The sequence below is a fragment of the Brachionichthys hirsutus genome, chromosome 15 (genome assembly GCF_040956055.1).
Source record: "Brachionichthys hirsutus isolate HB-005 chromosome 15, CSIRO-AGI_Bhir_v1, whole genome shotgun sequence".
NCBI classification, from domain to species: Eukaryota; Metazoa; Chordata; class Actinopteri; order Lophiiformes; family Brachionichthyidae; genus Brachionichthys; species Brachionichthys hirsutus.
Window position 1 is genome coordinate 1272851 of NC_090911.1, and position 25820 is coordinate 1298670.

Sequence of the window (25820 nt, forward strand, 5' to 3'; positions counted from 1 at the left end):
TCCTTATTATGAATAGCAGAGAGTGCCCAACGATGAAACTGCTTATTTTATTGAATTTATTTTCCATCTATTTACTAGCGAACAGCATTAACGTTGAGGTGAGTGTATATTTGTATTGCTCAAAGTCATGGATATGAATATAAATACAACTGTCTTCTTTTTTGGATTGAAATGACGTTGCTCTGTTAGCATGCTATCTTACTAGCTATTTTATTTACAATTTACATCTCAGAATAGAATAGAATAGAATAGCACTTTAGTATCATTTCACACAGTGATGCAATGAAATTAAGCAGGCTCCGCACAAGTACAATACATAAATAGTGAAGGTGCATAACAGAAAAAAAGAACAAGAACAATACACAGGACAGAGCAGGCATGGAGTTATTATGATAAACGTAAACAAACAGCATTAATGGCAGTAGATGCTGTGAATATGAATCATGTTTTAACTGCTTATACGATCACAAACAAAGTTTCTTTTAATCTCACCCCCCACTTGTTTCTCAGAACACGGCAGGGCAGTTCTTTAGCAGCGGCCACACCAACAACTGGGCTGTTCTGGTCAGTACTCATTGATGGCTGCTGTTTAAAGACACTTGTGTGTGAACGTGACGTGCTGTGCTTGATTTACAGGTGTGCACATCTCGGTTCTGGTTCAACTACCGTCATGTGGCCAATACTCTGTCTGTTTATAGGAGTGTTAAGAGGCTGGGGATTCCCGACAGGTAACTGTGATAGGATTCACTATTAATTGTGGCCCCTTTAGATATTCAATGTTGATATTAACATGAATTATTAAGGGTATATGCATGTATTGATCATGTAGACTTATAAATAGGCTTATGCTTAGAACCTGCACTCTTGATTTTTGCCTTGTTTTACAATATGACAAGAAGATACTTTAAAATGTGATTTCATTGTATTTGCTAAGTGACTGTATACCGCGCCTCGTTAATTTCCTTCTGTGCCTCAGGTGGGGCTTTATTTTAGGGTTCAATAGCAGTTCAGTAGCTGCCTCCGTGACATTGTAAATTTGTTATAAGCATGACTCCGAACTTTCCTGCCGTGTGTGTTCTCAAAACGAACATGTGAGTCACTGTACAAAAAAATGTGAATTTGAGGTAACGCATTCTCCTCATGGTACAGAACAACATAACATAACACTATATGTGTTTGATCACATCAATGAAACATCAGTAGTCTTTTTTTTGTATGATACAAATGAATCATTTTTGAATGGCTCTGTCTTGTTCTCCATTCCCAGTCACATAGTTCTGATGCTGGCCGATGACATGGCTTGTAACCATAGAAACCCCAAACCTGCCACAGTGTTCAGCCACAAGAACATGGAGCTGAATGTGTATGGTGACGATGTGGAGGTGGACTACAGAGGTTATGAAGTCAGTACGCATTGCAGTCAAGTAGCAAGAAGCACGTTTACAGAAATGAATATTTTTACAAATTTAGTTTGTTTTTCTACCTGAACCTCTATTTGTTAAAACAAAAACAAAATAAATCGGTCTGGTCAAAATCTAATTTCTATGTTTAAATTACTTGAAAAAAGCAGATCACTCTTCAAAATATATTCAGGCATGAAAAAATATTCTCTATATATTAAATGTTATTAAATGTCCCGAATGCATGTTCTAATCTGATGAAAGAGGAGTGCATAAGTCATCAATCCTTTTAATTTAAGACAAGCGGTATCTGCACTTGTTGCTAGCTGCACTACATTGGTGAATGTGTCAGATGTTTGTGCTGAACTATCTGTATATGTATAAAAACTAGTACCCAGAAACGACAGAAAGGCCCTTTTATAGATAAATATTATACAGGTGCCGTGGGGAACTTGAAGCAAACATGGGCCACTCTGTCTAGTGTTTGCTCAGTCTGTTGAACAGGAAATGACTTGATATCATGTGCAATCCCAAATAGAGGAGTTTCAAGTGTGTTTGTTATTGCAAGGTAGAGCCCCACTGATTTATTTTCTATTATCAGAGTTTTGTCCTGGCCTTGTAAATAGCTATTACCGCTGCACTGCCAATTATATTTGCTGTTGTACAATAATCATGGGCAAGTCATTCAGAGTAAAGAATGGATACATATGTTTTACTGTAAATGAATTAAAAGAGGATTCAGGATGCTACCATACAAAATGTATTGGCGGACATATGTTTTTTGTTTGAGACTCTTATTTGGACAAATGATAAAGCTAGTAATAGCCGTATTAGATGCTTAATAGGTTTTACCAGGCAGAGCCTCGACTGCACCTCATTTCTTCCTTGATCCACACTGGACTTTTTCCACAGCTAGCTACTTCTGCTGTCTGTTGTGTGGTTGTAGAGCATTCTTCTATAGCAGATGTAGCTTCACCAGCTTCCAGTGCTAGTACTGCATTACTACCATATGGTGGTAAAAGTAAGGGGCAAAAGATGTGGTACTCGTCTTTTTAAAGAAAAATGAAATAGGTGCCGATCCTTCCAATCCTGATCATGTTTCAGGTGACGGTGGAGAATTTCCTGCGTGTTTTGACTGGAAGGCTGCCGCTCAGCACGCCGCGCTCCAAACGGCTTCTCTCTGACGACCGCAGCAACATCCTCATTTATCTGACAGGTAGTGAAGGGACAATCCCAGCTGTAAATACTCCACTTTACACACTTACGGTACCTTTAATCAGGAGGATGCCATTTGCAACAAGATTTTTATGACTGAATCATTGCAATATATTTAATTTATATGCCGACTAATGCCTACAGTGTCTCCACTGCTGGCTTAGATGAAAGACTTGGGTTGACTTTCAGCAATGGCTTTGAGTTCATGAATACAACGAGTTCATAGCAAGGTACCGACCAGGCAGTTAGTCAAGCAAGATGGCAAGAAAGGTCCTCAACAATAGTCACTCAAACGTTGTGAGAAATAGAACTTCTGTTCTCGGCCCCTGAAGTTGATGCACTTCACTGATGATATCAGAAGCGTTTTTCCATTATTGGGGACAGTTACAGCTGTCTAGCACCACTCAGACAGAACTTTGCTTTTTGTGGCACTGAGCTGATGATTTTTATTCTTGAAGAAACACCAGAAACACAGAATAGCATATTAAAATGACCCACAATGAATGAATGAATACCTTTAACACTGACCATTATGTACCACATATCTTTAATAAGTGCTTTTTAAAATAACTTTTGTAACCCCAAAGGAGTCCATTGTTATCCAACCTGGTCTTTATCTGTTGCTACAGTAATTTCTCCACACCCAGTGCAGAGTGTGCCTTTCTCCTTTAATGTCTCATCTTGTACTTTTCCATTTCATATCACGGTTTTGCATTATGAATCGGAGTTGGAGTGAATTATTGATGGATTTTGCTTTGCTTTTCTTTTTTTAAATTAGGCCACGGTGGGAACGGCTTCCTGAAGTTCCAAGACTCAGAGGAAATTAGTAATGTAGAACTGGCTGACGCTTTCGAGCAGATGTGGCAGAAGAGAAGGTAAACGGACCTAACTTAACCTGGCAAAGAAATCACCGAGTTGTAGCTACTGTTTTAGTTCTCAGTGTGTTAGTAGTAATAAAAAACATTCCTGAGAATGTACCTGCACAGTGCTACGACAGCAGATAAATTACTAGCAAACACGAGTTAGCTCAACTTCAGATATGAAGCATCCGTTTTGAGTGATTTCCTGTTTTTCAAGGTGCCCCACTGTTTAGATCAGGGCTGGGCAAACTTTTTGACTCGCGGGCCACAATAGGTTCTAAAATTTGGCAGAGGGGCCGGACCAAGAACAGATGGATGGAGTATTTGTGTGAGCTAATATAAATGACACATGAAAGCTATTGCATTAAAGGATTTGGCCTTTTACAGGCAGCATTACAGGGAAAAGGTTAAATGACTGAGGTTTAATTATAATACAATTTTATTTAATAATATAATTTGGACAAGTTTGGCGGGCCGGATTAAAGAGACCAACGGGCCGCATATGGCCCCCGGGCCTGGGTTTGCCCATGCCTGGTTTAGATGCTAAATTTCATGTTAAATTTGTGCCACCACCTCTGGAGTCCTGCTTATGTATGAACAGTTTAGCGGCGCCAGCCGTGATAGCGATGTGATTACTGCTCACCACAGAGACTCCATCCTCCCCAAATCCCTCCACAAAGCACTGTGTTGAGAAGAGGAAACAAAATTCAAGTGGAACTTGAGTCTTTAATAGTCTGTATAATTAGAGCAGCGAGCTGCTCTTGCTCGTCATCGCATCCGCAGTACGAAGAAGTGGTCGGAGGCCTTGGATGAGCGATGTGCTATCTGTGCCCAGAAAGTAAAGGTTGCTGCGTACGCGCTTGTGTCCAGGTACAATGAGCTGCTCTTCATCATTGACACGTGTCAGGGGGCGTCCATGTATGAGAGGTTCTACTCCCCAAACATCATGGCCCTGGCCAGCAGTCAGATTGGAGAGGACTCCTTGTCTGTGAGTTGAATGCACTTGAAATGAAAAACCGATCCTTTCTGAAAGATTAGGTTTTTATTTTCTGCAGTTTTTGGCTCTTTACTGCATGTAAGGGTTTCCTTAATTCAGTAGCTACTGTCAGCCCCACCCAAGGTGATGTTTTCTACTTGCATTGTTTGGTCTCCTTCTTCCACCTTTAAGTGATGAAGCTGAACATTTACACAAGAATGGATGCAGCCTTATATTTGCTGTGTGACAAAGCCTCGGTCTTTTTCTGCACAGGATCATGCATGTTGCCTTCAGGTGCACATACAGGCGTATAGTTCTAATTCTGACTGCTAGAAATGTCTAAAAGACCCCTGGATATGCATCTTAAACTAACTCATTGAACTACTAGCCTATCTAGGCATGAAAGTGTAGGTTCTCTGTCATCCAGGTAGACGTAAATCAAGAAGCTTCTTCAGTTCTGAGAACTGAACTCTTTGAGAGGTAAAACAAATTAAATCAAACTTGAGCAAGTCCAGTTGATTCTTTGCTTTTGCTCTTTGTGATTTAGGAATGAAAGCTTCTCACCACCTCTGTCAGAAATGTTACCACAGTCCCTTCTGGACTCGGTGCTGAGCGCTAAATTATGATTTCTCCTTTCTAATCAGGCTTTAGCAGCATTGCTGAGAGATCATTGACACTAGCGTACATCCCATCTTATATGTTCTATTTAGAGGATGGATCTCTGTTAATCACTGTCAGACTTCATCAACACAACACAAAACAAAACTAACATGTTTATGTATGCGGGACCTAAAAAGTGACTCAAAGCAAAACTAAGCATGCCACCAATCACCTGCACCGAATTGCATCTAGACTGTATTTGTCTTCGCTCTTTTTCATCCTGTCTAGCACCAGCCAGATTTGGCCATTGGAGTCCATTTGATGGATCGTTACACCTTCTATCTGCTTGAGTTCCTGGAGGACATCCATCCTGCAAGCAAAACCAACATGAACGACCTGGTGAGGATTTATGTGCTTCTGTAAATGCCTTTTACTTTTTGCGTCAGAGCGTGTGCGATTATGATTGAGTCGCTCACCTTCATTCTCATGAGCAGCTGCGCTTCTTGCTTTGATCAAATATGTGCTGCTCGCTTTTAAAGAAACTGTTCTCCCCAAAAATGTGGTCTCATCCATCAGGTGAACGTTCTCATTCCACAAAATATTCAGTTCAGTTTAGTTTGATTTGTTTAAGTCATATAATTATGTAGAGGGAAACATAATTTTCCTCTACATAAAAGTCTAAAACAGGCAGAAGCAAAAGCTTTTATGCCTTAATATGTAAAACATTTGTAAACAATATAAGTTAGCTTTCATTGTACAGTTGAAAATAATAAAGAATATACAGTACCGGTATGTGACCTTCATAAATTAAACTAATTATTTCATTTAAATATCTTGCAAATATTGATGTGAAGCTTATCTTTTTAAATAATAAATAACTAATAATAAATAACAGCGACATTCATGCAGGGAAAAAAAGATCAACAAAAATCACCTGGCATACCCAACACAATACATACAGTCTAAATAGATATATACCAGGATCAATATGTTCAATATAAATGGCCTTTATGTATGGAAATATAAAAACAATAGTTATCGGTTAACGGGGGTTTCATTTAGCGACCGGGTCTTCAGAACGTCGCTCCGCCGTTAAGTGAGGACCAGCTGTTTGCGTGCTCCTCTGCTCAGAAACATCTGTCCCCATGTTACAGCTGCTACATATACTGTGAAGTGTCCCAAGGGGTCATTTCCTGTGTCTGTATAAATTTGTGACATGCTTTTTTTGGCTTTAGCTGACAGGACAGCTGAAAATGTGCGACAGGTAGCAGAAGAGAGCGTTGATTTATTCCTTAACATGGACTAAGCAGGAGTCCCCGTTAATGCGTTGGTGTTAAAATGCCCAGTGGGTGTGGGATCGTAGGTGACGTGGTGCCGACCAAATCCAAATTGGAGACAGGAAGTGTGTATGCTACGCTTAATAAACGTTGCAGCTTTTAAATGGATCACCTTTATCATAGATCATCTTTGATCTATGATATAAATCTATTGAGTTTATGTCCTTTAAAGCCATACATTTACAGGAATAGAAACGGTATCGGGGTGTAGTTCTGATTAGGGGCAAACCATTGACTAATCACGCGTATCCCTGGCGTCCAGACGGAAGTGGCAAAGGGCCTTGAAGCAGAATGTCTGATGCTCTGTTAAGGCTGCTGGACGGAGGCGGCGCAGCACAAAGCCGCGCCTTAATCTCAGCAGCCGCTCTCTTTTCTCTCATGCAAAGATCACTGGCCTAAAGGAGCTCTGCGTATTCCCTCCACATACATTCCTCCTCAAATACAACAAATCCTTTTTCTGACAGGCAGACAATCAGTGCACTGTAATGAAAGTTTCTTCTTCTTCTTCTAATTTTCTTGTTTTTGAAGAGGTAATCTTTATTCTTGTAGATGTAAAGTGCACTAATGTGGATCTATTTCTATAACTCCCGTCTGCAGTCTGTTTTGATGTCTCTCCCCTGAGCTAAATCCTCCACAGCCACCCTTTTTCAGTCCTGTTTGTGTGCTCAAAGGGAAAGCCCAGTCAGACATTACACTGATGATTTACACCCCTAAGAGGATTAACCCACAAGTGGTAACACACCAGGTACTACAACATGCACAAATGTCAGGCTCCATGTCTCTAATCCTTTCCACACTCACTCATTTTTTTACTCATAAAAATGTCGCCATGTTTGATGCTGCTGGCCGTTCAATATCACTGGTTTGAAAAGTAGGAGATCGAAACTCTTCAGAATAGAATAGAATAGAATAACACTTTATTGTCATTTCACACAGTGATGCAATGAAATTAAGCAGGCTCCGCACAAGTACAAGAAATGGTGAAGGTGAATTAAAAAAAAGAACAAGAACAATACAAAGGACAGAGCAGGCATGGAGTTATTATGGTAAACAAACAGCATTAATGACAATAGATGCTGTGAATATCCAGCTCTGAGTATTAGATTTCCCGTTGTCTCTGAAAAATTTACCTGTTCCGTATACTTTTATGTTAAAGTCCATCATCATTACTGTGTATCTATAGTACTTGTATGTGTTTCATTGATTGGTTGGCTCTGATATGAAAACTGTTTTTCCATGCCTGCTTACCCAGTTTAAAGTGTGCCCCAAGAGTCAGTGCGTGTCCACTCCTGGCCACCGTACCGACCTTTTTCTGCGGGACCCAGGGAGTGTCCTCATCACAGACTTCTTTGGGAGCGTCCGCAAAGTGGAGATCACCATGGAAACCATCAACTTGACCATCCCCATCAAGCAGCTGGAACAGAAGTAAGCCAAATGCGTCGTGCAACTATGATCAGGCTGCTTTTGCTTTCCTGCACCAGACATGTCATATAAAACAAACCCCGCCTGCAAAGCGCAGCAAGTGTCTTTGCTTATTTTACACTCCATCCTGTTAGTGATTTGTTGTTTTGTTGTTGTTATTATCTATTGATCAATTCTGCTTTTAAATTGATAGTATAGTAGGTAGCACAGCCAAAGATATGTGACTGGAAATAGAAGCGATGGTGAGGGGTAGACAGTGGGCAAACTCCACGAGTCGGAATCAAACAAATAGCCCCCCCCGTGTGAGGGCCGAAGCCTTTAAGGTCTAGTCCCGATAATGTAAGACATACGGATCGTTTCTGCTTCTAGAGAATCACTGAACTTCACTTTCACAATCTGGCTTGCCCAATCTGTGGACAGCAATCTGTGCATCAAAAGGACTATAACATACAAAGAGGGGGTGCAGCAGTCCTCATCCATATCGATCATTGGGGCATGTGCTCATATGCATAGAAAGGAGCAATCGGAGTGGGGGGAACGGAGCGTGATCAATAACCACATACAGATCACTGCAGATGAGTGGCACTGATAAATAGTAGTCATGCATCATGTTTGGGCACGCCTGGCTTTTAAACAGAATGAGAAATGACTATTGATTGGTTACATTCATGTGGCGCACAAGAAACCTTTGGATAATTAGAATAAACAATAGTATTTGCTCCTTTTTCTTGAATTCAACTCCCAGATTAGGATGTTTGTGTAGCAAAGCGGAGTTGAACGAAGCCCAAATGCCTTTACAGCATTTATATCGTTTATCTGTAGGGCAGCGCCGTGGTGCAGTGGGTTGTGCTGTTTGACTCACAGCAAGACGGTTCTTGGATCAATTCCATTTCTGTGCAGAGTTTGTTCCCCCCATGTCTCCCTGGGGTCTCTCCGGGTTCTTCGGCTACCTCCCACCACCAAAAACCTAGGCGTGAGTGTGTGTCTGTCCTTCAGTGTGGCCTTGTGATGACTGGGGTGTATCAGGGAATAAATATACATTTTGACTTGTGATATCTTGATATACTGTAAGTATCGTCACAATTAAAAACTAGAAAAGCACTTGAAGAGGTCGAACCTCCGCCGAGCAGCTCGAGTTGGATTCAGGACAAGCGGGACATAAAGACTTGAACTGTCTTTGTTTTAACTGAATTGCTGAAGGCCAAATTGATTGACTTTTGCTTCCCTCCTAACTAGACTCGGATTCCTACTTAGAACACTCTGCATTAGTGATATTGATTTCTCCTAATGACTTCTCCTAGTGTGGCTTGGCTTTCTGGTGCAGCACGCTCTGGATGTTGTTGTGGCTCCCTGCCAATTGAGATCTGAGGATTGATTGCAAGGCTGACTAATAATAGGACTGCTAGCGGTAATAATATTTCTCATTTAGGTAGTATATCCTGCTGTTTAGAATCAGTCGGCACCTAATGCTCGCTCTTTCCCTGTAAATGAATGATTACAGGCAGAACTGATTTCCTGTTGGCCTCAGGTTATGCTTGATGGATTGTCTGTGTTGTCATCCTGTGGTAAACTGGACTGCAGTAATTTATAATAATTTTAAAAGGTTAGAAAACTTTAAAAAAAAGTGTTAAAATTGGAGCTTATAACAAAGGGAAAAATACAACAACAGTTTCTACTTCGAGGAAAGTCCTATTTCCTCGAAGTAGAACGCTAGGAGGGATGGTGATGAAACCGCCTTATCGCCCGCAGCTGAAGGGTGGAGGAGCCGACGTTACCCCACCTCATAAAAGATGGCTTTACAAATGGACAGATTCATTCATCTCTCAAACTCTCTATGCTGCTGCTTTTGTGAATCATTTAATTAACGTCAAAGGATTATCACAAACATTGATCCCACCAGAACGTACACATGCTGCAATGACAATATCTGTCCTCTAGATGGCGGTAGAGAACTTTTAAACTGAATCTGTGTCTGGGAATTGTTTCTTTGTTTGTTTTCTCATTTGCCAGTCCATAGAAACACAAACCAATCCCACAATAAGGACAATTACCAGAAATCTCAGTAAACGTGCGCCAAACATCCAGCAGTCCTTCCTTTACTGACTCAGGAACATGGCAAAGTAATAAATGATCGTGCTGTACAAACAGATGTGCTTGAAATTAAACCTTCATTCATAATTACACTTCCCCACTTCCATTAATTTGATTAAGCTGGAATTTAATTTGACCGCTGGCAAGTATTATAAAGATTGTAATGAGGTTTGCTGCTAATTAGTAATTAGAGACAATTGCCACCGATTTTAGTCATCGGCTGTTTTGGAGTCAGACTAGTTAATCATTTCACACAACTTCCCAAATTACTTTATTATTGATTAGAACCAACCTATTAGGTCTGCCGTTCCCAAATGCAACACAGAAACACACCAGTGTCATCGAGCTGTTGCCCGAAATCAATCTTAGAGAGCAATGTTTTTATCTCTACTTCTGATGCGAGGATCCAGCAATTCCCCCCCCACCCGATTCATTTTAATGTTTAATGGAGTTTACTCGTTCTGCAAAACCCGAGGAGCATCTTTCTTTCATTCTGTCTTTCTACTTTTAAGAGTAATAGAAAGCAACACTGCAAAGTTCAAAGCTATCAGGCAGGCTAACGATGCCTTCTGTCATTTTGTATTTCGCATTAGAGTGTGCTGTTATCATCAAGCGCTGGATGAGATTAACATTTCATGAAGATGCTGGCGATAAAATATCTGCTTGTGCTTTCCGCGGTGTTCTGGAGATGGCTGTTTGGTCCGCACGGATACTCGGGCAGGAAAAAGCATGGCTTTCACGCTGCCTCTCATGTAATATCATTTAATATATTGTGAGAAGACTCTGACCTGGTGTTTTCGGGCCGGTGGTGTTGCAGTGTTAAACATGTGCAGTGGACTACATGACAGTTAAGCTGTGGCAGATGACAGGATACTTTAATCAAAAGCGATGTAAGACATACGGATTGTTTCTGCTTCTAGAGAATCACTGAACTTCACTTATGTATAAAAGTAAACGCTTCAGACCCCGCGGGACACTCAGCTAAGAGCATCGAGGGGGCGCCGAGAGGCAGGGGCTGGGACACAGTAAAATAGTCTGGCAGGGTCGCCCAGTGATCAGAGGGTCGGTGGTTTGAATCCCAGCTCTGACTGTCTGCATGTCGAAGTGTCCTTGGGCAAGACACTGAACCCCAAATGTCTCCCAGTGGGTCTGGCAGCACCTTGCATGGCAGCAGTCGCCCACTGGAGGGTGAATGTGTGTGTGAATGGGTGAATGCTTCGCGGTGGAAAAAGCACTATATAAGTGCAGTCCATTTACCATTTAAAATTAGGGATGATGATGACAAAATCGAATTCGACGTGCATGAATCTATGGGCAAAACATATCGACCGCTTATGAAACTGTGCCTGTTGCTGATGCCTCTATAAGATGTATAAGCAACCAGGACGAGGATGTGATGCATCTGTGTAGCTTCAATAGCACCAAAACCAAGTTGAGCTTGTTTTGCCATTGCAGACAGACCTTGTCTCCTGTGGGTGTTGCTCTATGTAGCATCTGTTTTGAGTGATTTCCTGTTTTTCAAGGTGCCCCACTGTTTAGATGCTAAATTTGTGCCACCACCTCTGGAGTCCTGCTTATGTATGAACAGTTTAGCGGCGCCAGCCGTGATAGCGATGTGATTACTGCTCACCACAGAGACTCGGCCACTGCCCTCCATCCTCCCCAAATCCCTCCACAAAGCACTGTGTTGAGAAGAGGAAACAAAATTCAAGTGGAACTTGAGTCTTTAATAGTCTGTATAATTATCTTCATGTTAATATTGTTTGTCTATTCTGTTTACACATTCGCTGCTCTTTAACCGGTCTACAGTTTGCTGCTATTTCTGTCGCTGTTTTTTTATTTTTATTTGTGCCCGACTCCCCAGATTTCCTTTGGGATCAATAATGTATCTATCTATCTGTTTATTTATCTATCTGTAGCTCTCGGTCTATTTACCTGTCTAATTATCTATCAGTTTGCCTGTCCGTCTACCATAAATAAGACATTAGCTCAGGGGTCGGGAACCTTTTTGGCTGAGAGAGCCATGAACACCACGTAATTCCATGAGAGCCATAAAATATGTTTAAAACTAAATACTGTACAAGTAAATGTGTGCATTTATGTAGTTAGCTGGTTCCTGGCATTAGCTCATCACTATGTATTCTGCTAGCAGTGTACAAATTCTGTAATTCTGGTGGAATCCAATCTTCACAGGAGCCAGCACAGTAAAAGAAAAAAACTTTTCTTGTAGTTTACGTTAATTACAGCTGGAAACATAGAACGTAGACGGGCCTGTGATCAATGAGCACTTTGGTTTATTATTATTTTTAAACATTTAACAGAAATAATCAAAAGACTAAATGGGTTTTCTGATACAGGAACCTTTTCACCATTTTAATTAATTTTTTTCCACAAATAGACTTAAATTCTTGACAGATTATTAATGTTCTGTGGAAAAGTGGGCATTGTCCCAAAGACGAGACCATTGCCTTCTGGAGAGGATCCAGCTAAAGGGATAAAGGCGTGGATCGGCTGACGCATCAACCTATGACTTTCCAGTAGCAATGAAATGGTTAATGTCATTATTCAAGACGATGCAACTGATTTTAGATTCTCATATATATAAATATTATAAACAGAAACATATATTCATATATACATGCATACACACTTACCGGTAAATACATTCGCACGCAAGATATTAAATTAAATCTCTGTGTTTTATTCTGCTGGTTCATTGCAATGTTCAAAAGTAATTTTAATTTGTCACCTCAGGTTACTAATTATAATTATTGTACTTGGGCATTCCCGCAATCAGTTAATTAGAAAAAATGATCTGCAAGTTATCAGTAATGAAAACGATTGCTGTTGTAGTCTTACTTATAATAATCATCCGGCTTTCCTTTAAGAAATGAATCAAATGGAGCGATAATCGATTAAAATATATTTTTCGCCTACAAAATCAGTACCGATTGGTTGAATCTTTGCAAAAACATTCCTAACCCAACCAGTTAGTGACGACAGGCACAGGATGCCAATGAAACCCCGGCCCGGACACCTCTGGTGTAACTTCATCAGCGCCATTATTCAGTGTAATAATAGTCTTTCAAAATATGTGAGAATGATCCCCGATGTCCTCTGAAACAAGCTGTTATTAAATGCAGTGCTACTTTATTCCACTTTTGACAGCTGGGTCAAGTAGAGGAGGACATGCTGCATGTGCTCTAGAGTTGTGTGTTCACCTCTGACTTTCATGCCTCGCTTCGTCTCTTCTCTTCTCACCCGTTTCCAAATGGCTCAGTCTTTCCTCAGAACAGGCTCCTCCATTAAGTGAATTGCGCTTGATGATGAGGATGTTGTAATAGACTCCAGCAGTCCTCCTCATTATTCATATGCTTAACAGTATAATGATTCCTTATTACTCACTTCAGCCATAGGCGCTTGCTGAACAAAGCTTGTTTTGCTGCTCAGACGTCTATTCAAAAGTGTTTTTTTTTAAATTATTATCCTGAATCGCATTGCAAGTGATCATAAAGTTATTTTCATGCGGAGTAGTGGCCGTCGTCATAGCCGATCTGAGGCTGTTGGAGAGCTCATAAATTAACTGAAACATTCTACAACATTATAAATTAAGATGCTTCTCACGCCAACTCTTGCCTTATTGTGTAGTGAAAGCTGTTCCACACTTTAAATGATGATTACTTAATCCAAAAATAAAAAAATGAAAATGTGCTTTTTGTAGAAACTACTCAGTAGACCTCCTCCTAAATTGTAGTCTCTATTGGGACATTGTGAACGCCGCTTCATTTAATTATTCACTGTTCACTGTTATTATCATGCATCATGACGGTGGCCGGGATGTTTTGTTTTTTCCACCTGCACAAGCCCGTCTGTAGTGTTTCATAGACTTGTTTTCATTTAGCATTTGAAGAATGTTTCTCCTTCCTCAGTGTTTTTGTCAAACTCCTCAGCCTCTCAAAAGTTATCCTCCTTACTCAACTCCAAGGGCTGAGATGCTTTGTGAATAACTTAAAACGTATCATCAAAGGGAAATTCTTCCAATAATATCATCATTTTGAGTCCTAATTTTACTCCTTGGATATACTACTGCACGTTCTGCTTGTCCCCTGCGGGGTCACCACAGCAAACCAACCTTCTCCACTTCACCCTGTCCTTTGCATCGTCCTCCCCAACACCAGCCACTCTCATGTCCTCCCTCACTACGTCCATGTCTCTTCTCCTGGGTCGTCCTCTAGTCCTGTCCTTTGCATTGTCCTCCCCAACACCAGCCACTCTCATGTCCTCCCTCACTACGTCCGTGAAATGAGGAGAATTGGTGGTGCGATATCGGCCCTCCCCGCCGCTGACATGCTTCCAGCAGCACATTGGGATTGTTTCCCGGTCTGTTCCTGTCAGAGCAGCTCCAGCCCTCCCACACAGCCATGGCAAAAAGAGACAGGGAGCGAAGAAATGGGATTGAATATAAAAGGGTACAAATGGAGGGTGGGCCAGAGAGTGAAAGCCATGGACAAAATGTTTAGTAGCTCAGAAAGAAGAAAGGACAAAAGCAAGAGAACAGTTTGCTTTGCAGAGCAAGGGGTTGGAGACGAGCCGCGCTGAGGATATGCCTTGCTTTGTCAGCAGCTGTCTGACCCGAGCTTTCTTTGACGGGACCGCCTCGCTCTCAGCAGTGACCTTTAGCTAGGACCTCTGACACTGTATTCTGGAGGTGAAGGGCCTTTCCTTCCATTCATATGTATTTATTTCTATTCCAATTCTGTTAGCGTACAAAAGGTGTTTACCATCGACACAGGCCGTGAAAGTGTAGGAGTGTACAAGATGACAGGAAATGAATAAACATGCTCAGTAGCAAACTGTGCTTGAAAAGAAAAAAACTATTCAGAGGCAGGAAATGGAAGCGTAAGATTCTTTTAATCATTCTCACGACCCGGATCGGTCTCAGCAGAATTAAGAGGCGGAGAGTGTCTGGATGTATAAGGTGGTTTTATATGAGACTTCACCTCCTTGCATCCGTGGAATGGTTCCATGTAAAGCAATAACGGCATTATGCACTTTTTATAGTTATGTATTATGCATTTATGTATACTCAGTAAACATTCAAGACAAATACAAGCGGCTCAATGACCTAACAGCCAAGCCATCGTCTTCTATAAGGGCTATGTATACTGTACGTAGGCCTAGGTCAGTCATATATGCGGGTTAAGGAGAGAATGCTGGACACTGTGTATGTCTAGTAATAATTGATTTACTTCAGTGCTGTATTCACACTGCATTATGAGGACATTTCTGCTTTAGACATTGAGAAGTGCTCTTCATCAGAATAGAAACACTTAATTGTCTAAATAGATGCAAAGTTCTGTGAAGTACGGTAATTTACATACTGTATATGAAATTGAAATACATGACTATAATGTGAAAAATGTATTATGAGTAAGATAGTAGTACAGGGTTATAAGATGTCAATTCAGACAGGTGGGGGGGGGCACACAGGTGTGGCTGGGGGTTGTTGATCTGTCTTCACTGGCTAAAATCAGGTTTTACCTAGCTGTCCCCCAACCTACAATCAGGTTTTACCTAGCTGTCCCCCAACCTAAAATCGAGTTTTACCTAGCTGTCCCCCAACCTAAAATCAGGTTTTACCTAGCTGTCCCCCAACCTAAAATCGAGTTTTACCTAGCTGTCCCCACACCTAAAATCAGGTTTTACCTAGCTGTCCCCCAACCTAAAATCAGGTTTTACTTAGCTGTCCCCCAACCTAAAATCAGGTTTTACTTAGCTGTCCCCCAACCTAAAATCAGGTTTTACCTAGCTGTCCCCCCACCTACAATCAGGTTTTACTTAGCTGTCCCCCCACCTACAATCAGGTTTTACTTAGCTGTCCCCCCACCTACAATCAGGTTTTACCTAGCTGTCCCCCCACCTACAATCAGGTTTTACCTAGCTGTCCCCCAACCTAAGATCAGGTTTTACCTAGCTGTCCCCCCACCTACAATCAGGTTTTACTTAGCTGTCCCCCCACCTACAATCAGGTTTTACTTAGCTGTCCCCCCACCTACAATCAGGTTTTACTTAGCTGTCCCCCCACCTACAATCAGGTTTTTGCCAGGGAAGACAGATGGTTTATTTATTAAATCTTATAAAATAAACCAAATCAACAATAATCTTCCAAATATGTTCCGACTTCCTGTGAAATTTACATCCTGCTCCTCATCCATGCTGTATATTATGCTAGTCACAGCTCGAGAGCACCAGAATGCACCAGAGTGCACCAGAGTGCACCAGAATACTCATGTGAATGGGTTTTGTCAAATTCTATCATGGGGGAGAAGTTGGCACAAGGTTTTGACAGTGAAAAGGAATGTGTGGAAATTTGAAAATGGGTTTCTCTTGAATGAAGAGTAGCTGCTATTTTAAGGCTTTCATGGCTGTTCATGTTCATCATCATCATCGTCTGTGCAAATACTGAGGACTTTAAATTCGCTCAATTTCCTGCATGCTTTCTGAGTCTTTCATATTATTTCCTTTTCTCCTGGATTTGGGTAATTCAATGCTTCACTGCTTCGCCCACATTAAAAGCTGTATTCCCATTTATTTCTTCACCCTAACAAAGACTCATTGTGACACGCTGCCAGAGACAGACAGGAAAGAAAGAAACACAGTTGAATGCCTGTCCTCTTTCTGTTCTGTGCAGCATTAGTGCCAAACATGGGCTGTATTTGGTCTTTACCTGGTTAAACACTAACCCTCTTAGTATTAAAGTTCAGCCTGGGCTTCCCTCATTAGTAGTACTAGTTAGAAGAGGGTCTATCAGGTTAACCTTGCCCATCTCTGTAGAGATGTGGTTTGTCAACATGTCCTCAAGAATTCAATTAAAATTCACGCGTTCTTCATAAAGACACACTAAATGTGCACAATTGGTTTCTTTTCAACAATTTGCTTTTTTCTTCTTTAAAAAAGAATTTTTAGGAACATTTGAACTTGTTTGTAAATCAGAAGGTGGCTCTTCAGTATGCTCATTTTCCATTTATGATGGATCGTATGGTCCAACCACGTCCTCGTAAATTGAGTTTTCTCAGTAGCAGGGACAGCTTTGTCCTTGGACACACATTTTTCAGTTTAATTTGTCTCATCCTTTCCAGTTTTATAGTGTTCTGGACACGAATCATTCACAGCTATTATTGTCAAGATGATTAAGACTCTTATGGCTCTACATATTTTTTCCACTTATGTAGTTTACATCAGTCAGTACTGCATATTATATTATATTCCTTCACTAGGGAAAGGCATTGATTGACTGTTTTGTCTTTCAGCCCTCTAACTGAACTGCAGAGATACTCATATGTGGACCAGCTGCCAGTGTCTGAGATCATCCATCAGGTAGGAGGCCCACCTGGCTATGTTGGGGGCACACACCACATTCTTTTAAACTTGAACATTGAGCTTTGATATTTGTCATCTTTCCTGCCTTTGGTACAGGCAGCCCTTCTTTCACACTCCTGTGTTTTTGTAATCAGAAGTTTCTCCACAATTGCCCTATGGAACATAAGTTATGTGCGGCATTCACCAACTGATTCTTTGTGTCGTTTCCATGGTGACGGCTCTGACCCCAGAGTGGAGGGCCTACCGTGAAACCCAGCAGAATGGATAGGCAGGATTGTGGCGAGGAATTGTGTATTCACCTCATTGCCAAAAGGATGGCGGCTCTCAGTCGAGCCGACCTTCACAAATGAACACCTATTCATTCTCATTGCCCCTTTACAACGTGCTCCACATTCACAACAGATGGTCTCGGCTCCTGTATTACTCTTGTACGATTTTCCATTATGGGCGTATTAAAAATAGGATTTCTATACTTCTCATTCAACCCGTGTCTCAGAAAAGTAAAGAAGTCAAATTCATCTTTACCGCAGGCCAGCACAGACATTAATGTTTCTTGCATTTGGTATTCAGCTGTTTCTGAAAAATGCACTAAAAAATGTCTAATGTAATATTAATGTCTAAAGAGTATTATACAACGTAGTATCCATGCCATCAGTGCTGTAATTGTGAAGTTTAGTGTACTCTGTCGTAATTATGACTGGCACATTGAAAGGTTTCCAGTCCCTGCTTGTGCGCACAGACTACCTGTCAGGAATGACTGAAAGGGACTTTTCATTTTAGGCTTGCCTTCAAAAACCTTATCCCTGAGCAGATTTGATTTCAGACTCTGTGACAAGCTGCTGTTTCTGGCTAGGAGATGCATTCTGAAACAGTGGATAAGTGACGAACCTCCCACTGTTACACAATGGTACCAAGAAGCGTACAAAGTTCTGCCCTTAGAAAGGCTTACTGCACGTATGAAAGGGGATGATGGCCTCTTCGAGAGAACGTGGTCAGCCTTTCTGATGTACTTGCCCCCGTCCCTTCGGGACACAGTAAATAAGGGGAGATATGCGCTAAACTGGAGTGTCCCCGTGATCTAATGTCATCATTTACCTCAGAACTTATTGTTTTTGTTTCCTGGTGACTTGATTTAATTTACTGTGCATGTTATTATTTTTGTTGTATTTATTTCAGTTATTTCTATATTTTAATTCTTAACTTTGTTAGATTTTCTCCTTTTTTTTTCTCTCTTTTCTCTTAGAGCGGAACGAGTGGGCGGTGCGGGGTTACAGGGTTGGGTTTTTGAGTGACGATGGTATGGAGTTATATGAAGCAACTTTATCTTGGATGGTGGTGTATATTTCTTTGTATTTTGATATATTTGATTACAGAGTGCTTGTTATTGTTTATGTTCTGTAACAAAAAATCAATAAAATCTATGTACAAAGGAATGACTGAAGGAATACTAGTACAGCGATGCCTCGACATACGAGTGCTTTTCACAAACGAGGTGTTCTGAGACACGAGCAAACCTGCGAGCAATATGTTGCTTTGAGACACTCGTTCGGTTCAGGTATTCACCACCTTCCGTTCTCGTCTCCTAGGATTACTGTTTACTTTGTTTTTAGTTGAGACCTCGGAGATACCAAATTGTGAAATTGTAGAAAATAGAGTCTCCAGGTTGAGATCAGTTACTAGAGCAGGAGTGATATTGATGCTTGTCTCCACTGTGTATGTGAATAATATCAAATCCATTGATACCAAAGGTCAGGTCCAGATAAACCCGGACAAAGCAATAAACAGAAGTGTCTGGAAAGTCCAACAGGCTTTTGCTGGTGGAAACATGTCAGTCTGACAATTCATTCAGTGTGAGCGAATGTCTGTCTTGAGAAACGGAGCTAACCACAGGTGATTATTGAGGGCCATGATCCATGATGGGAAATAGGAGCTTTCACAATACACAGAGGCATTCTGGGTAATTGATGATGGGGGAATGCCTCAAGAATGTGGCAGATGTGGGCTAGTCTTAGATCCGCAGCTGAACGAACATCTAATAAGTGTGTAAATGTATGAATTTATGAAAGCTTACTTGCACGTTTACCTATTTATTTGTCCCCCCCCCACACATCTTTCTGTTTTCTGTCTACCTCTGTGCTCTTTTTTACATGCAGCCCACATATCCAACACACAAACACACTAGTCAACCCAATGACCCCTGTCAGATTTCGATTATTGGTTAGCGCTCCTGCTGGGTTGAAGAAGGAGATTCATTTCTCCTCTTCACCAGAATCCATTTGCTCTCCAGAAGTATGGGGAGTGCCCGTAAAGCCTATTGGCAGCTCTCTTCTTTGTGATTAGCAGCTCGCTGATCAAGAAATGTAGATTATTTGAAGATCTATATAGAATTGAATCTCATAAGATGTAATGTCTAAAGTGTTCCCCAGTTTTCTGTTGCAGGTTTCTGTTCAAACCTCAGTGTTGCCTGTCGATCAGGCAGCAGCTTGCAAATATAAGAGGCGGAGAGTGTCTGGATGTATAAGGTGGTTTTATATGAGGCTTCACCTCCTTGCATCCGTGGAATGGTTCCATGTAAAGGGTTGATTAATGCCCTGTCGCTGTTCACAGTTGGGTTGCTACTGGTGACAGGCCCCCTCCTCTTTCTGCCTCCTCTTCCCAACCTCACACATCTCATCTTGTTGCCAATACCTACTCACAATATGTTCAGTTCTGGAAATAACTAGGAGTGCCTTTTTCTTCCCACTCTCTTGTAGATTCTGCCCCCCCCCCCCCCCCCCACTGCGAGTCCTGTTCTCTGGCATCAAAGTATTTGTGCTCGTGCCAGCTTGATGCCCCACCATATGGTTTCAAGTGTAAACGAGTGCTTTGCCTCCCCCCCCCCCTTCCGTCATGCTTGCTGGGTGACTCACAGGCTATACACAGTCAGAAAAGCTACTTCTTAAACATTTTCTTTGTTGATCATCAATCACAATATCATTGTCCGCAGCAAGAAGAATCAGCCATGAACCTACTTTGACTGCCCCGGTTCGGGGGGGGGGGGGGTGTAAATGTACAGACGGTGCAGGGAATCGTCCTGGCAGTAAACAATGGCTGCTGTTTTCGTTAGCTGTGCACACCAGGCATTTTCTGCAGCGTTGCCCTTGGATTGCTGATATGTGGCGGGGCGTTTCAGACCTCCCTCATTCACTGTTAGCATCCTGCAAGGCCATTAATTAACTCCAATCAATCAGGTGGGAAGCTTTTAATTGAATTTACTTGGGAATTGAATACAAAACACAAAGCCTGTGTGAGTGAGGCAAGCCGCTACAGTCCAGTGTGAATGCTTCTGTTCGTCAAGGTCAGCATCGCTGCTACTCAGTTTATGAGGACCCTGTATTGTCATTGTGGAACCTTTTTTTTTCTTTCCCCTAAACCTCAGATCTAGCTACTAAATGTTCTGTGTTAAAGACACTGCTGTGTTAATCTAAATAATTTGGTAAAATACTATTTGTGGAAGTTATTTATCAAGCAAAAGTTCTGCTTTTGGATTTCACACTGCTGGTCAGAGTAGAAGCTATTTGAAGTTGTCACCTTGGAGCGTGGCAATTTGCCTAAAGGATGTTTTTTACCTTTTTCTCCGGAGCTTGAGTTGTAAACATTAAAACTCAAACAATTACTTGTTGATTTGACTTAATTAGAGGAACATGTACCGTTCTCGCCCTCTTCCGTTTACTCTTGTGTTGTCTCTCTTCTGTCTTGCCGTTTTGTCCTCGGTCTGCCGGCTGTGTTGACATGGCGACCTGTCACAGTCGATCCATCACCCTCTGCTCTTCTTTACCCAAGAGACGTGCACTTTAACAAATACACACAATATATATACATGTGCACACCCACATAGTCGCGCACACCTCTACCTACCATTGTCCCGAGGTCAACTTCCCCACAATGGCTGCAGGCTCCCTCCCATGTGCTCCATGTGTTCCTCTATCTTTGCATCACAGATAATGACTAAAATAAACAGCAAAACAGCATGATAAAGAAATGAAATAGCGTAAATCACAGATGCACAAGACATAAGAAAATACATTCAGAAACTTTCCTCGTCTAACTTACTGCCACTGATTTGGTCCAATTTGATTGTCACACGCAGTAATTAGCGGACTCACAGGAATCTATCATCATCATTTCTGCATTGAAATCCATGATCCCCCCCCCCCCCCCCCCCAGTCCAGTAAGAAGTGCACAGACAAGAAAACAAAGACAGAAATCTCTTATGTGAAATAACACCAAAAGCTTCTGACTTCAGCAGAAAATAATGTGTCCTTGTTGGCTCCCACAGTTCCTGAGAGGAAGTTTGTCATGGAAATAGGTTTTCAGGGTTGCTTTTGGACAAACTACCCACTGAGACACCTGCTAGTCTGTTGCCAGACACAGGAGAACAGAATTGGTCTCATTAGAGATGTTTCTCTTTGCTCTCTCACAAAAGCACCATTGAATCCGCCTCCGAAAACATTCCTTTACAACACATGGGCGTTATATGGCCCCGGGGCCGTAACTGGCCCGGGGGCCGTCTCAATCTGGCTGGCAACATCTTCAAAGAAAAATTAAACAAGCTTCCCAAATTAAAATAAAAACCCTGTGTAATGGAATGAATCTGAATGTGAACTAGAAAAGCACTCTGAGAGCGCAGACCTCCGCCGAGCACCTCAGTCTCCACATGTTGTGATTTACTCCAACTTACTGCAGCAGAGGTCACCATAGCAACCCTCACAAATGGGGTATAATGTTTAAATGTAATGTTTTCCTGACCTCATTCTGGATCCAGCATATCGTTCATATCTGCGATTTTTGGTAAATGGTAAATGGACTGCACTTAGAAAGCGCTTTCTCCACCTTTGCAGTGCTCAAAGCGCTTTACATGAGGCCTCACATTCACCCGTTCACACACACATTCACACTCCAGTGGGCGACTGCTGCCATGCAGGGTGCAGTGTCTTGCCCAACGACACTTCGACATGCGGACAGTCAGAGCTGGGATTCGAACCACTGACTTTCTGATCACTGGACGACCCACTCTACCAACTGAGTGAATTGAATGCATATTTTACAAGATATAATTTTTTTAAATTAGCCTCCTTTATAAGTAAGAGGGAAAATCCGGATCGCGACAGTATCAGCATTCTGGATCCAGATGAAATTCTGTGGTAAGATAGAGATTGCATGGCTGTGTAAAATTCCACAACCATCAGTCAATAATCAACTGAGATATTATTGAAGATCCATTAACTGCAATGTTGCCGGAATTTCAATCCAGAATCCAGGATCTCTTCTGGATTATCGCCAAAATTGAGTCAACAGTTCCTGGTATGATTCCCAACATTTCCTGAAAATTTAATCAGGATCCGTCCGAAACCGTTGGAGTTATTGTGCTAACAGACAGCCAGACAGACAGACGCAGGCGAAAACGTGACCTCCTCGGTGGAGGTCGGACCCTGTGCCGGTTCCAATAAGGTACGAGACGTTAGTGCTTGAATATAGAGACTTGAGTAGAGACAATTGTTAGAGCTGAAAGTCGCATCTTAGCTGATAAGTGACTCACTTTGTTAGTTTTAGCTTTATCCGAGCTGCTTCCAAAACGTAACCTGCAGCTCAGAGTCTGTCAGACATCATCTAAAGTAGAACTGGCATCCAACAGACTATAGGTTAGACACATTTTACAAGCATCGGCTCCCCTGACATGGGCGAATAACCCCCGATCATATCCAGAACATGCTCGCTCTCCTCCTTGGAGCTCCAGCTCCATGCCTGGAGCAGCGGCCTGACGAGTGCTGCGATCGTTACGCTGCCTCTGCGTTAGCAATCCAGATGGCAGTGGCGCTTGTATTGATTTGACCTGATTGAGCAGTTAAGTCAATTTTAGAGGCAGATCTAATTCAATTTTACTGCCGTCCTCAGCCTTAGGAACTGGAAGCATGATCACATGACCTGAAGTTTGGATTGGAAAGGCAGCCTCGAGAAGGCCGTCCCCCGCACACAGCGGCTCAAGGACACAGCCTTGCCCATTTCCTAAAAATGAACTTCTTACCTCAGTCACCGAGAACGATTAAACTACAAAAAATAAATTACAATAAGGTTCACCAGCCAAGGAAATTAGTGTTCATTATTCTTAGGAGATGCAATCATGCTCATTCTAAATGCTATTTGGTGCAGCGTGTTACGTTAACGCTGTCATTCAGCGGGTCATGCTCTTTATTACCCCGCCCCCCCTCCAGTGGAGACAATGCTGAAGTATTAGTTGGACACTGAGAGGGTGTGTTTGATGCAGAGGTAAATGCATCCTCTTCTGAAAACTATGCCCACTGAGGGGGGGAGCAGGAGCAATCAGCTCCACAAATGCAGAAATTCTAACAATGTGCCCATAAAAGTGTAAAAAACAAACGAACTCTGCAGTGTAGCAGGGTTAGGGTACTCTCCGTAAACGCTTAGGCTTTTACCAGCTCTTTATGGAAGCAACACGCTCTCTCTATCACGCAGCCTGTGTGTCAGTTGACTCCAGAAACGAGTCCGCTAACTGTTTGTCTGCAAGTCACGAATCTACGATCTATCAGACGATGTGCCGAGTTCAACCAAGACGCCCTTAACCATCGGAAACGCATTTGATGTTGGATTCGGAAGCCCTCTCAAACTGGGCCGCAGGGGGCAGCAGCCTAAGCAGGGAAGCCCAGACTTCCCTCTCCCCGGCCACTTCTTCCAGCTCTTCCGGGGGGGGGGGGGGACGACGACGACATAGTCTCTCCAGCGTGTCCTGGGTCTTCCCCGTGGTCTCCTCCCGGTGGGACCTCCCAGAAATATGCAATCGAAGGCAGATTGTCTTTTACATATTGAATTCCTCTCTGCACACATGATGGCGCCCCGGCCTTAACGTGCTTTATTCTTTGGATCAGCACCACATTCCGTCTTTAACCTCACCAGCTGACAGAAGTCTGTGATGATTAAGCCTTTTTTTGGTGATACTTTATTGATATATTTATTTTTTGACACACACAGAAACACACTTATAAACCTAAAGCAGCATGAACATGCGTGGAACCCATGATATCTGGATCGTAAACCAGGGGATGCTCTCAGGCCTCCACCGAGGAGGCAAACCCCACATGAGGAAACGGAAATAGCGTCGACACAGATCTGTGTCGGAGGTTCACACAATAAATGCTGTCCTAGCGTTGGCACAGTTTGCGACTCTGGGAGACTTGCAACACTTCCGACTTCATCCTCTCTGCCAGGATTTCCGGGGAGCGGGGGGGGCACCTTTTCTGACTGGCGATTTCCTCTCTGGATATTGTCGGCTTGTCTGGTGAGGGATCGCAGAAATCTCTTACGTGCGTCCTCGCCGTCTATCCATAGTTCTGCCACCAGCAGAGGAGGAAGAACGATTTTTTTAGAGGTTAAATCTCATCTCCATTGCATTAGCATACAAATGTGCTCCGTGTGAGATGCATGTTTAAAATGGCCAGATCTAAAAGTCTAATCATACACAAAGTGATGATGTGGCGGTGAATGGGACAAACATTAGACAGAGGAAGTGTCCTGATGAGATTTGCCACCAGCTTCTTGTAGTTGTGTGTTGCTGCATGTATATTGTACATAAAGTGTGTGAAGAGATGAAATGAGTGGATGCACGATTCTGCATCTTGCTGCCAGCGTGAATGACAGAGTAATCCGTGGTGGTAACCTGAAATCCCCCCCCCCCCTCACCCCCTCCTCTCCACTCAGAACCCAAAGCAGAAAGACTGGCATCCTCCAGATGGCTTCATCCTGGGCCTGTGGACTCTAATCCTCCTGGTGTTTTTCAAGACGTATGGCATGAAGCACCTCAAACACATCTTCTGAGGCCCGGCGGCTGCAGATTGGGAGCTTTTACTGAGTGTTAGAGGAAAGGTGCAATTTTCTTAAATGCACAAAAAAAAGAGGTATTGCACCTCAACTGCTTGACCAGAAATTGTGTGTGTAATGTGTGCCTTTTTTGTTTTGTTTCGGACTATTCCTCTCTGGGGATTAGCATTTGTGTATTGAACCAGATGGGACAAATACCTCAATGTTATGCAACAGATGTACGAAGCCCGAACGCTCTGTGTTAAAAATGTTTCACCATCTACTTAGACATCAACTCGTTTTTAAGATGTCATTTTGAAATGTCTCGTTTTGACATTTTGTTCCACAAAAACACAAAATGCACTGAATCAAGTCGCAGATAAGAAATGTCTCTGCTTTGTAAGTCAAAGCTGATTTGTTGAAGTGTCATTCAGCCCAATCGGCAAAGGAAACTGTGGGACGGAGGCAGGCTGATTGTCTGTGAGCGGCTGCGTAGAGATTGCTATTTAATGCCCCCCTTGCCCGTATGCATTACACCCCTTGACCGTCATTGTCGTATCAGGCTTGATACCGATTGCATATAATACCGTCTCCTACAATGGACCCATCCACTTTCACTAAATTGCCCTCCCTGTGGAAACATCCATTAGCGCTCCAGCCCTGTACTCCACTGATTGTATTCCGGGTG

General features: G+C 42.3%; 1 protein-coding gene across 1 annotated transcript; it reads left to right on the top strand.

The window, feature by feature from the left end:
- Positions 1-32: 32 nt before the first annotated feature.
- Positions 33-25194, top strand: pigk (phosphatidylinositol glycan anchor biosynthesis, class K). The gene is made up of 11 exons (XM_068749058.1): positions 33-98; positions 511-564; positions 637-728; positions 1268-1403; positions 2505-2616; positions 3394-3490; positions 4346-4463; positions 5340-5450; positions 7641-7813; positions 17212-17278; positions 25034-25194. The coding sequence occupies exons 1-11, from the start codon at positions 33-35 to the stop codon at positions 25148-25150; spliced, it is 1143 nt and encodes a 380-aa protein (XP_068605159.1). The 3' UTR covers positions 25151-25194.
- The last annotated feature ends 626 nt before the right edge of the window (positions 25195-25820 follow it).